This window comes from Corvus cornix, chromosome 3 (assembly GCF_000738735.6).
Source record: "Corvus cornix cornix isolate S_Up_H32 chromosome 3, ASM73873v5, whole genome shotgun sequence".
NCBI classification, from domain to species: Eukaryota; Metazoa; Chordata; class Aves; order Passeriformes; family Corvidae; genus Corvus; species Corvus cornix.
This window is the reverse complement of record NC_047056.1, coordinates 74,207,966-74,224,426: the sequence shown is the minus strand read 5'-3', so window position 1 is coordinate 74,224,426 and position 16,461 is coordinate 74,207,966. Positions and strand designations below refer to the sequence as shown.

The 16,461-nt window shown below is 40.1% G+C and overlaps 1 protein-coding gene across 2 annotated transcripts in view; it reads right to left on the bottom strand.

The window, feature by feature from the left end:
- The window catches only part of FBXL4 (F-box and leucine rich repeat protein 4), a 64,540-nt gene that overhangs the window by 9,416 nt on the left and 38,663 nt on the right, over positions 1-16,461 (bottom strand). For both annotated transcript variants that reach the window (XM_039568098.1, XM_010403671.4), the window contains exons 7-8: positions 8,060-8,131; positions 7,043-7,355 (exon numbers count right to left, since the gene is read on the bottom strand). In XM_039568098.1, coding sequence (XP_039424032.1) covers positions 7,043-7,355; positions 8,060-8,131 — 385 coding nt within the window. The remainder of the gene's footprint in view (positions 1-7,042; positions 7,356-8,059; positions 8,132-16,461) is intronic.

Genomic DNA, 16,461 nt, shown 5'->3' with positions numbered 1-16,461 from the left:
AAAATGACCCTTGTTGTGTTGTTTCTGCACTAATTTAGTACTTTTGAAACTGGATGACCAGAACAATACAGTACACTGAGCACACAGTCAGTAATTTTATAATACAGTCTTACGGCATTTTCTCCATTTCTTGTCTCCCTAATCTTCTCTATTCCCACTAGAATGATGCTGGGCAATGAGCTGATGTTTTCCAAAAATTGTCCACAGGATCTCTTTCCTACATAACAGTAGCTAATACAAACCCAGCCCCCTATATATTTAGCTGATGTTATTTTGCCTCATGTGATTTGCATTTGATTCCATGCTTTCCTCCTGCTTTATCACCTGTTTAATAAATATCACAAGATCATGCTGCTGTTTTTCAGAGTTAATTCTTCAGTTTAAGATTTTTCAACTCTGAACACCTGTGTGTTACCCTCCGGAATTATTCACCCCTCTGCCTGGATTAGCAGACCCTTGGTGACCACAGCAGTGACATATCTTCAGTGTGAAGAGATGATACATTCTTGTCCTCTGTTGTTTCTAAAACACTCAAAATCCAGAAGACAGCTAAGTTACAAAAGCAGCACAACCTTGGCTAAAGCTTTTGAAAATCCAGTGCTCTATGGATTGGAGTAGTGCTCATGTCCACCAAGAAGTCCAAGGAATTCTAAATGACTGGAGAGGCATCCTTGCTGCGATGCAGCTCTCCTTCAAAATATGGTAATGTCCCCTGTATGTCCACTGACTGACTTTCTCATGGCTGCCACTGGTTTACACAGAGCAAAAGATGATCTTACTGTTTTGTAGCTCCTAACCCAAGCCCTTTACAGAAGGTTGTGCCATGTTTGTAACCCTGCATTACTCTAGCACCGAGGCTGATTTAGGAGACAGATCACACCAGAAATAAGATTTCCAGAGCCCTGTATTTGAGCTCATTTAGAACCACTGCATAAATACCATTTAGTCCTAACAATTTATTATTATTCAATGTACTGATTTGTTCAAAAGCTTTCTGTATTGGCATTCCAATTTAAGGCAGCTTTCCAGGCTAATCTCCAGGAAAGAATGGCTCTGATGTAGAAGCCTGCTTGATCCCCTCCGCCATGAACACTAATGGACAGACAACAGTTCTCCTGCAACAGCCTGGTATAGGGGTGAGCCTTCACATCTGGACTATCTACCAAGCTCAGTCACTCCTGTAGATGTCTAACACATCTAGCTGAAGTACAGGATCATTCACCTCTAGCCAATGGCTCCTAAATACTTCATATTTACTGCCTTACTGTGATTTCATTTCACTTTCTAGAGTTCATCTTCCTATTTTCATTCTCTGAATGGGATTCAATTTCAGAAAGACTCCAGATGGTTTCAGTAGTCTCCAGTACTCTTCTGCATAAACAAGGGGGTATCTAAATGTGGTCTTCAATTATCCTATGTCAGGCTCTCAGATTAGTTGATTTAAGACCTTACTGAACATCACCCAAGGACAGTCTTTGCTATCATGTCCCCAAATTTTATCTCCTCCACAGAGACAAAGCTTGTCATTATCATTGTGATTTTTAACTCCTTTATCATTATATAATCACCATCATCAGAACTGTCTGGTGGTTCATGCAACAGTCCCTAGGGCTTTACATAGAAATTCTGTAATATGCTTTATTTATTCACTTCATTTGACCATGAACTTTACCACAGCATCACTGTTCTACCATAAGGACCTGCTCTACCATTCCAAATGCAACTCTAGGAACAACACATTATGCTACTTATCTTTTTTTCCACCAAGCCTTAAAATTGCTACTACATCAGCACCTTCATCTAAACCCAGTCTCATTTATGCATCACAGCTTTTATGCTTCAAGATCCAAATGTGTGTTTCTACAAGCATGCTAGATTTAGATGCCTAGCTACAGATTTTTTGTGTAGGATGTTCTTCGTTCCTTCCTACCTGAACTTTGATAGTTCTCCTACCATTTCATCTAAGACTTTTAATAGATTTGCAACTAAGTAGGTCATCCTAAATTGCATGTTTTATTGCACCTGGGTTTTTTTCCTCCTCAGACTCAAAATTTTATGTTAGGAAATACCTTCTTCTAAAAGCAATCCAGTTGGGGTTTGGTTATTCAAACCACAGGATAAGTGAACATTATCTGTAGTCTTACTTTTATTTATACAATGTACAGTTAGTAAGGTATGTATCTTAAAAGCCCATTCAAAAGCATTTCAGAATTTTGATACAGCACATTTTCCTTTGTTTTTGAAGGACTGACAACGTAGTCTGCTAGTTAATTATCTATATAGTGCATTTTTCTTCTGGAGTTTGGAGGCTTTTGGACCTTTATTATTTACTACTTCTCCTCCATGGACTAACTAATCAGCCATTTCTCAGAATACATACATAACCAAAACATTAAAATCTGCTATTTACTTTTGTTGTTCAGCTAATTCTCTGAAAAAATTCTCTTGCATCACCATTGCAAAAATCACCTCTGAGTAATGATCTCTTTGCTAGAACAATTATGTTTATTAGCTGTAAATAATTTAATTTATATCCATCATATATCCAAGTCTTCAAATTCTATAGCAGTTTAGGAGACCTGTGCACAACAGCTATAAAAACTGCCAGAACCCAAATTCTTGGGCAAGGGACACTACTACACACAAAACAGTATTTCAGAGTAGCAACCTTGAAAATAACTAGCACTCTTCCTCAAATATTCTGACTTTTTTTCCCTTCTTCCCCTAGACCAGCCAGACTAGCCTTTTATTCTTTACATTTTATTCCATCTATTGCACACAACTCAAATTCAAAATTTTAATGTACTACACATTTTCATGTTTGAATTGACTAACTACGTGTTGATGTTCTCAAGATAAAGCTGAAAAGTTTGACAGCTGGCAAGGGGGCAGTTGGGTTTTCTGTTGCTCAGGAAGGTGTGGGAGGTGTTGAAATGTAGATAGGAATACATGAATTTTGTGGTAACGAGGGTGTCTACTTTTCATTACTCTTCTTGTGCAGGACAGAGGCAGTTGGAACTTTTGGGGAGCGAGGTTAATATGATTTACTCTTCACCCTTGACAGCAGCTGAGAACCCCACAGCAAGAGAACTAAGCAGCTGATGTGATGTGCAAGAAAAGCTCTTGGCACTGTCAATTCAGGTTGCCATCTGACTTGTCACATTGCTCAATGCCGATCACAGTTTGAAGACTAGTTTTTTAACTACTGGTCTAGAGGTGTCCACTTAACTTTTGATAGCACTGGCTGATGTACTGCGTCACTACAGAACTGTCAGATGATCATAACTGGATCATTCTGACAGAGGGTGGAAATATGCCATGTCAGTCAGTGGAAAAGATGTGGGTTGGGAAGGAAATGATACTTGTAAGCAGCCAGTTCAGGATGTAGTGGGTAAAAACAAGCTCAGAACTAAAAGTTCAAGAGAAGCACATTGTCATGCACTCAGTGACACACTTGCACCATGCTTCCTCTTCCAAACTTATGATACAGCAAATATGACCAGCTCATGATTTTTTTGAACAGAAATTTACTTTCTATGTTTTATACAGCACAAACACAGCCTGACATCCAACAATGCTTTACATGGGCTCTTGAAAACCAGCAATTTTAATCTCCTACAGAGTTCTCTGACTCTGTAACAAGGAAATTGCCAAGCAATTATGCTAAAGGACAGATGGGTAGCAAGCCTAGGACCTATCACCTTAAAACACCATCCAGGCTATATATAATGCGTATTTTGCACCACTTACAGCTTAACAAGATTTCTTTCAGAAGCTTAGACTCCTCCATCCCTGAAGCTATTATGATGATAAATAACCTATAACTGAAACAAGAAGTTTTCTCTGACAAGTTTGTAAGTTCTAACAGCTGCAGAGGGACACCAGTAAAGTATCTTCAACACTGGTTGACTACAGTGAAGACACTCTGACCCTTACTTAGATAAGTGCTCGTATACAGCAAAAACCATTGCTTTTACACAGTTTTGTTGAAGCAAAAGAAGTTCCTTTACAGCACACAGTGCTAACGTAGCAGCAATACCTCTAGACCCTTCACAATGCATACACACAAGCCAGACATTTCTGTACTTGGGAGATGACAAAGGATATAATGAGAGCACCTCTCATTCATTCACATCACAGAGAAGACCCACTGTTCAAGGTTACTCTTGCAAAGCTGAGTACTGACCTCTGGCCTCTTACAGCTTCAGACCTGTTGTCACACTTCTACTAAAGGACAAAAACATACTACACATTTATGTAGCTTAAAGTAACAGGATGGCCCTGTATCACATGCATAAAGTAAGAGCACAAACAGACATTTATGACTTTCTTGGTACTCCTGCACAGTGAGAGTCTCACTCTTTAGTTCAGACAACAGAGACTTCTGCACTTACATGGGAACACCTGGCATATCTACCTCCAGATGACACGATGTGGTTCTACTTGACAGCTCTTTCTTTTAACCATAGACTGTAGTGGTTACTATATTCAGACAAAAAAATGAACAGTTTCCTGGCTGTTGCCAAAAAAGCAGGGTAGGTCCTTCACATATATTTTATCACCTTGTACTGACTTGTTTACAGCAGAGGACAACCTTTTTTTCATCCTACCAAGTATTTCTCTGAAGGAAGAAAGTAAGATTTTTTTTCAGATTATTCATTTTGCAGATAATTCAACTGGCTATCCCCTAGAGAGGATTTATCTGAACCCAGCATGCAGTCTCACTGGAAAACTTTGACTACAAATCCACCTAACTCAGGAATATTGGTAAGCACTCAGGGAACAGAACAAACTCCTTTTCCACCTTCACATGGTATTTAAAAAAAACCCCAAAACATTAAGATGTCAAACTGAATTAAAATGTGAATTCAAACACTAAAGAAACGTGGCAACAAGCCTTCACTGCTGTCAGAGAGGCAACAGAAGTAACAGACTATCCACAGGCTTAACAGAGCCAAACTATTCTCTGGGGAGCCTCTGGTGCAGTAAGGAGGTCTTTGCCCACTTTGTGGGCAGACACCAGGTCATTGCATAAGAAACACATGGAAGCGGGTGGTCAGGAGCACATAAGTGTTTCTGAAAGACTTAATTCACTACACCACTTGGAAACTTTTGGTGTCTGAACAGGGCAATGTGCCCCTGATAATTTCGCTACAAAGCAGATTCTCTTAAAGATATGCAAAACACAGTACCCCCAGTGGGCATATAGGCTCTACAACTTGTACTAGGGGGAGGTTTTTTCTGTTTATACTCCTTCTCCATGTTGCTCAGAAGGTAACTTTCTCAGTCAGAGGTGAGTAAAACTCTTTATCATGACAGAAGAGTGTACTGTGGGTACAATCTGAAGCCATATGCTAAACACTTTGCAATAAATGCTGATAGCCTTAAACTTGGTTGCAACATTACTCACATTGATGTCTCTCAGTTCTTTGCAGTATCCCTCTCAACCTAAATGTAATATTTTCATTATAATTATTAAATGTTAGAAGTACACAGAGCTGTTGCAGTGCATGTGGCACTGGCCACAACAGCAGAGCATTCAGAGGACTGATGGACAGGCCTCCAGAACACAGAGGTCTGATTCTCACCTTCGTTACAGCGAGCTCCCCTGCTCCAAGTGGTTCTTAGTTTACATGTTTTAAGTTTATTGGTTCAGGAGTTCCCCACCCAGTTTTATGTATAAGTTCATGTTTATGTATTTCCCTTAGTTGCTTATGTATTAGTTCTGGAAAGTTCTCCCTTCTTCGATGCCCCATTGGTCTACTCATGTAATTCCCTCCCCTAAGTTATCCCCATTGGTTATTCCCCTGTTGTCTGCTCCTCCTCAGTTGGTTCCCATTGTTTTTTTCCCTTTGTTTCACCCCCCCCTGTAAAATGCAGTGCTTTCCCCCTTTTCCTGGTCTTTGTCCCTGGATCTTCCACTGGCAATAAACCAGCTGGAAGCTGCACAGAGACTCCTCTCTCATCCTTTGCCTCTGCCGATGCTTTTACACCACCATTGTTTGGGGCTCGCTCCTTGCGAAGGAGCCAGCTTTCCCTGCAAGCTGCAGCCAACCCCTGCCTGCAGCAGCAGAAGCCAAGGACATCTGCAGCTGGACGCTGTGCTGCCTCAGGCAGCCCCAACAGTGTCACAGAGCAGCTACTTTATTCCCTTCCATTTAAATCTTCCTTTTTCAGATAACCTGTGAAAATAAGTTGGTAAAAACACGAAGAATTTTCTCCCACATTGATGTCACAAACATCCCTGCTGTCCTACATTATTATAAAAAGAAAACCTCATATGCCACCATAAAAGAGTAAATTCAGCATCACACAAAACTATACTTCTCAAAGTCCTCACTTGAGAGTTCAAAGTATATTTACTTTAGATTTCTAAAAATACTTTCAACTATGGAAGTTGCAGAGGATTAGAAATTTCAGATTTGCTATGCTTTTTAACCCTCATCACTTCCTTCCCACCTTACTAGAAAGTCTATTTAAGTTTTGCTGTTAATTACCCTTTCATCTTTATTAACTCAAATTCACTTCCTGATAAAAATGATGAAGAAATTCAGTATTGCAGAGTATATACCTATATAATATAAATAACAAGTATTTACTGCACAAAAGCAAAATCTGTTTATTGATCAGACTCATGCTATAAACGTACTTCATCACACTTCACAGAAATAAAACCACAAAAGCAGAAGGAATGATAAGAAATTGGATCTTCTGATAATCAAAAGAGAAAGGCTTCAGTTAAAAAAAACGATGGTCATGAAAATAAAAATTACTGGAAAAAATCTTGCACGTAAATTCTAGTTTAAGCAATTCATACTCAGCAATCAAGTTATACGGCTGGTATAAATCCACTGGATTCTGAGTCAGAATTCATGCAGTAAGTAAAACATCCCTCTTTTTTTCCACGTGCTAAACCATAATTTTAAGAAATAATTATTTAAAAATTATGTTTAGAAGACAGTTTTGTCTTAATGACTCCTCTTTAACTGAAAGGCTTTCGAGACACAGTAAAACAAACACCAATATTCCTACATCCTCTTACCCAATATATCCAGCTGCCGTAAGTGCGTACAGTTGGCAGCGAGCTCCTCGATGTCTGTGTCACACACAGACCTGTTGGCCGTGAGAAAGAGCTTCTGCAAATTGGGGAGTTTACGTGCAAGGTTTGTGAAGCAGCCTGTACTGCTCTGTAGCGTAGGGCACCAACCAAGATCAAGTTCTTCCAAAAGCTGGCAGCCTGAAGCCAATTCTGCAATCCCGCTTTCAGTTATGTTTTTACATCTCCACAAATCCAGACTGCGAAGCTTTTTGCATTTTGCTCCCATCATGCTTGCTATAAGGTCATAGTCTTCAATCTGCAAGGAAAGCAAACACTCGGTGACGTGTAACATCGTTCCACATATACAGAGGTGTTTCAAGGTTTGCTTCCTAACACACATAACAGATGTCTGAAGCATTTGTCATTTCTAAAGAGCTCTGAGAATTGTCCATTGTATGGTACAGTGAGATCTACTTTTATAAAAGACAAAAATAAAATAAATTTCCTATAAACCCCAAATATAGGTGTTTTTAAATTCACTCAATACTGAGGATCAAAATGCAGCAAAAGTTGTTTCTTTGGAGAAACTTCTTTTGCACAGTTATTTTCCCTTAAAAAGATGATTACAACAGCTTTTATGACCACAGAAAGCGTAAGCACTGAAGAATGCTTGAAGAATTTACTTATTTCCATTTTACATTGATCAGTTGCTACATCTCCTTATGAAAGTCTCATTAACTACTTATTAAGTGATTACGCATATAGAGAATGCCCAAAAACTTAGAAAGAGGCTGAAGGACTCTGAGAAAGCCTACAAGCTATGTTTTAGGCCTACTAAACCAGTACGTAACCCTTAAGTATATGACCAAGCTGCATTCATCTTGAACCTTCCAAAGAGTAGAGTCTTGTATCACTGTCACATTTAACACACCTTTGTGAAACAAACCCAGACTGAGTTCCAAAGCAAGCGAGTGCACACACCCACACCCACACCCACCCTGAATGGGTGGTGTCACTCACCATGACACAGCTGCCCAGGCTGAGGTGCTGCAGCTCCGAGCAGAAGTTCAAAATACTGAGCAGGGCTGTTTGCTGCCACAGGGGAACACATCAGAAGGAAATATGGAAAGTGAAACAGAGAAGAGGTCAATTAGACATTAAAGGCTGTCACCGCATTTCCTGAAATACAGCTCAAAACTCTTTTACAGATGCCTCAAATGCCACCTAATGAGTCTCTGGGTACTTTACCCATTGATTGGCTTAAAGAAATGGTAATCGTTACAAACCTTTATGCAAGTCACTTTGGATGGGGTTCTGTGCTGCCCTGAAGAGACCCACACACCACTGACCTATCTGCTCATTTCCCATAGGAGAGCTTATGAAGAAGCGTAGCAAGATCAAAAAACAGGCAAGGCCAGCCTGCAAACACAGAGGGCTGGGGACACACCAGGAGAAGAGGGCAGGCTCTGACATTCACCCATCAGCTGCAGCCTGATGGAACTGCCAATAGAGCTGCACAGCATTAGGGCTGGGCTGGTGACTTTAATGTCAAAGGAGGCTCCGTGCTGACAAGGATGCTGACAGCCATTGAGCACTTGTCACTACTATCACGCACACTGAAACAGATATAATGTGTATTTTACAGTCCTGTTCCTGTCATTTAATGTGGCCATTCTTTGCCAAAAGTACTGCACATTGCTCAGCCTGAAATTGGACTGCAACATCAGATGCACCTTACATAAAGTGCACAGCTGTTCTGTTCCACAACAAAAGAAACTACAGATTTTTTCCCTGTGTTTCTAAGATACAGTAAAGACCCTTCTGCATTGTCTGTAGCCATATTTTGTTTTGTAGTTGGAAACACACACAGTGTGAAAAAAAGAACATAATCTGGGATTCACATCCCAAATATCTGTGCATCACACTTAAAACATCACTTCATTAGGACTTTGTAATCTATATGAACTTTAAAACAGGACTAGGCTTCACAACACATTAACAACAAAAACGTGGATTTCTACAGGATATCCAACAATTTCTAACAGAAATAAACCCCCAAGCAATATACAAGTGACAAAGTCATCGACTGCTGTTAAGTGTAATTACAACAAGAACACTAGTCAACAATGTTTGTATGCAGGGGTAGTATAATTTATAGTTTATTTAAATATAAATTTACTTGTTTTCAGAAAGTTTGTAGTTAAATGGTTTACTTAGTTTCCTCAGTTTGTTACATTCCAATGAAACTTGGCAGAAATATGATCCTTCATATCGCCAAGAAGAAACATCTGATTCCTTGCACTGGAGACATGGAACAGGGACACAGCACAGGGTATTCACAGAGACCATTTCAGACATTTAATTTAGGTGTCTCCAGGGAGCAATTATAAACACCCAACACTTGACATGTATGGAATCTCGATTCCAACCTGGCCTTCTAAGATTTGATTTCCCAAAGGCAGCCTAAAAGTAGATGCTAAGAGTAAGCCTTCCTCACACGTATCTTGGTAGAAGTCTAGAAACTCACTGTCCCCATGAGTGCTTGACTTTCATTTTTAAAGGAAAAGGTAGCTAGGGAATGAAACACAAGCATTAAAAATTCATTACTAAAGAGGTTATTAAGAATATTTTAAGGCTGGTAAATGTGTAAATATCCAATTCATTTTAAATTGCGCCCTTAATAAGCAAATGGTTCATTTGGATCATTAAAGAGGAATAAACAAATAACTCAAAGAGAATGAGACATAGTCTTTCCTTTTCAACTCAGTGAAAGCTATGAGCTTTAGAACCTACCCAGACACACAAATTAAAAGCAAAATCCCCAAACTGCTGTCTGCAAACCTTACATATCGGAGCTAAACAGATCAGTCTCTGACTGCACACAGAGCTCCAAACAAGGTTTCTGCAGGTATTCAGATAACTCCACAGGAAAGCTGAATATACTGCTGCATTCTACCAAGTTTTTTAGTAATGGTTTCCAGACTGGAATTTAAACACTGGCCTGAAAGGATGAGAAACAGCAATCTCTTTCCTTAATTGACACAAACAGTATAAAAGTGAACAGTCACTCTGAATAGCTTGTACGATGTGGAATCAATTCCATGCTTCTTCAGAGAGGGGTGAAATAGAGAGGAAGACTAGTATTCATAATTATCTTCATAGACAACTGAGCTCCTTGTGTTAACATGAACAGGAATGTCATGGATCTCTCGGAGTACCTTTTAGTCCCTCTCTTTTTTAAGACAGTCCTTCCTGTACTGACATGCACTGAGTCCACATTTTCAAAGGTCTTTTCACAATCTATTATTTTAAATCATTATTTTAAAAACCAAAACAACTTAAAAAAAACCCACTAGAAATCTGAGTAATCGAAGGGAGCTTGGTAGAACACCATGTCATACCATCAGAAATCATGCCAAGTCAAGCTCAAGAGTAAACAACTACATACTCAACATTCATTTCACTGGCTATATTAATTCCTCTTCTGGGGCGCATACATGCCCACACACAGCAAACCAGATTTCCTTCAGACGCAGTGTCTGTTCTTCTGTAACTGAGGTGGGCTTTGCATATGTCATGTAAGAAGAAAAAACCCTTTGTGCATGCCTAGCTGTGTCTCAGTCAGTTGAGAACCCAGGTGGCAAAAGACATGAAAATAGCTGGAGAGAATGGCAGCTCACAGAATCCATATGCACTACATATAGAAGGACTATCATTGTAATAACCTGTCTGTGTCGCACCATCTGTCAGTACAACAACATGAGTGACAACACTCTACTTAAGCAAAAGAGATCAGCAAGGCAATCACACGATCCTGGAGCTGTAACACAGGCCAACTTCCAAATGTTAAAGTGCTTCACAGGAAGAGCTAAGAGGCCACCTAAACTCCAGATCAGCAAGCCTTAACCTGGAGTCTAACTTCACTTTCTTGGCCAAGCACAGACAGTCAAATCAAAGACTGTCTAACAACATCAACGACATCTAACAACATTCTTTAGCCTACTAGCCAAGACATATATAGTTTGGAGATTTTTTGAGTTTCCCCTGAACCAAAGGCAAAGTTTAGCTTCATACATGCTCCCTTTTACAGTGATTGAGAGAAGAGTGGATGATTATAAAACCCCAAAATACACGAAAACAAAGAAACACTCTGGAAACAAACTTTAGGTAAGATTTACTTTTGCTTGTGGAGTCATGGCTTCAGTGGTCTGAATTTCTTATGCCATCCAAGCCAAACCAAAACCTACCAAAACAATTAATTTTTATAAGACACCACAGACAACAGGAAGAGTTCAAAGTGGGTGAATAAAATGGTCTGCCCTATCCTCCATTCCCAGGAAAGATGTTTTCAGATGAGGAAAACATACAGTGAAGAAGTTGCTTTCAGAGAGAAGACTTTGACGCCAAACTCATCAGAAGGATATGACAGTGCTGCTAAACACAACATTACAGAGCAGATTTCAGAAATATTTTAGGGCATAGTAGTGAGTCATAAACCTCAGAAAAAGGGAAGATGGTCTGAAGATTCTCTGAAATCTTTATATAGTGGTACAACAAATGTCTGTCAGAAAGGACATCAACAGGGCTGATCCTGGCTTGACCTAGAGATGAGATTACCACTTGAAATCCTACTTTACTCCACACAAGACAGGTGACAGGTCTGCCCAAACATCAAAGTCTTCCACTCTGTAATGCATGCCTGGATACATACAGTAATACCTACTGGAAGATAGTTATGTGCTGTGTATACTTCAAATAAATAGGTGATATTGGACTAAATTGTATCTTGTCTTTGTAAAGGCCTTGGCCATCACGCAGGTTTTGACTTCGATGTTGCAAAAGCCTTGCTGGTTTGAACAGACAACCCACCAGCAGAGAAACCAAACACTGATGCCAGAGGATTACACTTGGTAAGACTGAATCTTGCTTGACTTTTTTCAGGATTTTTTTACATTCATGATCCAGCAGAAAGCACAAATCATTTCTGATGTTACTATGATAAAGAAAGCATCCAACTGAGCTTGAGCTCAATGTCTGTTCAAACAGAAAGCCCTTCTGTCTGTGGCAGATGGGACTCACCTGTTAAAGATGCACTTTGAATATTTGACTATTTACTCATTGCAGTTTCATTGTCAAGCACTCAGAGATTAAAAAAATATAAAAAGGGTTAAAAAAATACAAATGATGCACTATAACATCACATAAGAGCTGCATTGCCATACAAGGTATGAAAACAAGTGCACCACAGTGTGACTCTGGAAGATTAAAGGAAGAGCTTAAGAAAAACAACAAAGTTTTGCTTTGGGTTGGGTTAGGGAAGAAATAATCTGCAGCTTTTAATTAACTTTCTATAGATAAATCTTTAAAGATACTTTAAAATTTGTTACTTTTTTACTGGAGACAAACGACAGGTTGTTTTTTCCTCTTCTCAGAAGAACTTTGACATAAATTGGGAATTCTTCCAGCCCCTCAACAAAACAAGAGCCTAAATCTTTTACAAGATTTTTATTCTTCTGCAATTTTTTCTTCAAATTTTTCAGTGAAGTTAATGTTAAGACAAAGGAATCTAAAGACTATCTTAAGATAATTAAAGACTGCTTCCTCCCTTCCCTTGCTTGCTTTTAATCAGGGTTACTAATTCTCCAGTTAACCTTTTTGTTGAAGCAAAAATTGAATTATGCAGGATTTAATTTTGTATTTTTAGCATTAAAAATCCAAGTTACAAGTGAAAAGCATTTCCTTCAATACCCACCCCACATCCCTGCCTCAATGAGGAGAGGTAAATGTGGTGGTAATGAGGAGGTAGCTCTGCAAGGTGCTCTAAGTATTCTGTCTTCCTAAAAACTATCTAAGTCAATAACTTTTGAATTAATTCCTTAAAATTCTTGGAACCTGAGATACTGAAAGAAAGAAGAACTTGAGAACTGCAGACTAAGGCCAGGCCAGTGAAATCTCTGTCTCTCTCAAGCCCACCAATCACATCCATAATTCTCAGAAGCTGATTCTTTAGCAGAAAAATCAGAACATTCTTAGAACTGTACAGAAAGGCTCCTCTTTCATGATCTGGGCAGAAGCTTCCCTTTTGTTCCCAAAAGGTTTAAATTTACAGCATGGGATGTTGGAACTGGCTGACTCACCCAGAGAAACACACAACTGTGGGAACAGATTAGCTCAAAACATCTCTAACTTCAGCACACACACCCGTGAGTGCTACTTGCTGTTTTTAAATTAAACTGTATTTTCAAATAGTTGATGTATCAGTCTATCTTAAGCCAGTGAGCCAGTGAAGTAGTATTTCATAGGTGTCTTTGTTTGAAAGACAGGTGTCTGCCAAGGAAGGCAGAAGCCTCCCTTGAAATGAAATATGCAACCCCCTTCCCTCTGAATTATTATAATTTTGAAATTAAGGGGTTTCAGGCAAAGATATGAGGAATAGGAATATCAGTTCTTTACTAATGTATAACCAGTCAAACAAACAACAATAACTATGGCAGTAACAGCAAACAATCACAAACCCAGTCCCAGCCTTCTCGGCTGTCAGGACCTTTCCCCTCGGGTGCAGTTCCGCTCGCAGCCGGCAGGGGCGCTGGCGGCTCCCGGTGAGCAGGGCAGGTGCGATGGTTCCCCCGCGGCTGCAGGGGGCGCTCCGGAGCGAGCTCGGGGAGCACGCGGCACCGGTGCCCTGGGATCCCGGGAAGGGATGGGACAAAGGCTTCACAAACCCCTGGGCAGCCGATCCCAGTGTCCGGCCAGACCCTCGGGAACAGCAGGCTGGAACAGCAGGGACGAGCACAAATCCCGGGTGGCAGACAAGATGTATTAAACTCAGGAGCTGCAGCAGGAACTCCTGGAGGTCTGGGCAGGCAGGGCGTGCGGGGCTACAGAGTAGCGAAGGCTCGAAGCAACGGCAGGGGCAGGGCGGCTGCAGCTCGGCTCCCAGCGGGGCAGGGAAAGGCGGGCTTGGGAGCCCCGAGGTTTTTCCTGAGGCACCCAAGCAGATGGTGAACAGGTCTCTCTTTTAGTAAGGTGGGCTGTTAGGGTCCCAGTGCAACAGCCACTCCAGTGAGCAAGCTCTACTCACAGTAGAAGGAAGGCAGCCGAAAAAGCAGAAGCCTGCAGTGCTGATGAATTCCCTCCACCACGATGGCAGCCTCTCTCTCCATCCGAACACCGAGAACCACAGCCCACAAGCCCAGGTGAAAGAGAGTAACCCGCTGGACCCCTCCCTCTGTGGCCAGGTCTTTTGCTTCTCCCAAGCACCCAGCAATTTGTCGCCCCAGTAACATATATGGGAAAAATTCCTCAAGAGAAAAAAAAGAAAACAGAAGGGGAACTCCCCAAACCCCAACAATAGGTACCACACCAAAAAAAGTTTCAGCGTACTAGAACTACCTGTAGTAAAAAACCCCATCAACCAACCAAGGAAATCCTCAGAAGAAACCAATTCTATTTCAATCTGAGTGCCACTATTGCTATAAATATTTGTAATTACAAACACCCCATGCAAATGTAAAAGATGATCTTGTCAAGACTGTCAAAAGTAATTAAAAATCTATAAAAAATTCACAATACTTATTTTTTCCTCCCTTTGGCATTATACAGCACTAGAAGAAAGACAAAAATCAACTGTTTGGGTGAGGGGATTTTCTTGGCACAGTCTGTGAAAGAACTAAGTCAGAAATTACTTGGCACGTGCTGTTCTACCACAACGATTAAAAACCTCTTTGGATGCGAAGCCAGAATTCTGCAAACTTCTATTAAACTATGCCTTTTGGAAGGTACAACAGGGCAAACCAATACTGCCTGTAAGTAAAAAAAAGGTCTACTTAGTGAATTTCAAGGTATCATACCTCCGCGTCTAAAAACCTACAATCGTGCTGCAGTAGTCCCCAAAAGCAATTTTTTCTTACAGAAAGAAGAACGTAATACATTAATAATGCAGAAAACCAAATGTAGAGTAATGGTGAAATACGATTTTCATCTAAATCTGCTCCAACAAAGAAACTGTAAAACATGATTCCAGGATTATTTCCTCTCCCATTCATTCCCTGCCCACACAGTATTTTAAGGCATCAAGATAACTTCAGTTACGGACTTGTTGGTCTATGATACTTCAAAACAATTATGCTAAAGATACAAGGTACTGTGAGAGATTTATAGAGATGAGATGAGATGCATGCTTATAAACATGTAAGAGTCAGTGGTTTAACCAGTTAAAAAAACCACAAAGTTAGTTTTAGATAATTATAAAGTACTAGCCTTAGTTTTCAGAAGAAGTTTTCATACCTGCTGGTTGCCCAGAAAATACCCATCTTTAGACTACTTCCAGGATTTTGAGTTCTGAGGATAAATACCTATTCTCAGTAGCTTATTTTTTACAGAAAAAAAACCCACATCCAGGGATAGTACACTAACATTCAATAACACACAAAATACATAATATACTATTTCTTGAAACTAAACTTGGATCTGTGGTCTACACAGCTAGTCAAATCGTTCACCTTCTTTTGGTCTGCTTTCACTTCTCTATATGTTAATTTTCAGCTAAATGAAATGTTACAGAAAATGTCAGTTATTGAAACTGGCAGGGAATCATATGTCGAATTAGAACTAAATGGTGGCCAAATTTATTTAATGCTTAAGTCCTTCAGTTCCCCAAGCAATTTCATAAGGAAACAAATAGAAGTGATCACCTCACCCTTTACAAGGTAGTTTTTGTGGCCTTTTGGAAGAACAAGATGCCTGTGTAGTCCCAGACAGAGATATCACTGCAAGTATCCAACCATTTTGTGCCCAGAAATGATTATACCTCTTAAGCAAGCTTTAACAATCCTTTTCTCAAATTTTCCAGAGGAAAAAAGGTAAAGCTTTGTAACAAACTGAACTTCCTGCAACTTAGAAAACCCTGTTATGTTATGTACAGTATTTCAAGTCCTCACACACCCCCTGTACAGAGTATCCTATATAGTACCACACATGTCAGAGAATCTCAGCCTTCTTTATATTTATCCTCATACCACAGCTATAAAATGAGTAAGTTGCTACTACACAAATTTTACTGATGGAAGAAGTGTGGCATACAGAAACCGTGCACCTTGTAACTGGCCATGGTCCCGGTCAGAGATCAGGAGAAAAAAGCTCCCAGGTTAAGTCCTCTGTTAGTGTCATCAGCACTAAATCAGAGAATCACACAAGAGCTAAGTGTGGGAAGGAACTTCTGGAAACTGTTTAGCCCAGACCACCTGGCTCCAGCTCAGCTGTCATCTCCAACCTGACTGAAAAACGCTGTCAAGAGATGTAAGACCCAGTCCCTTTCTGGGATGAGCCCCCCACCCTGTCCTTAAATACCACAATCACAAGTCTATTTGAGTGATACCTTCTTATAGTAATGCAAACAATTTTCATTTATAGATTCAAAATAA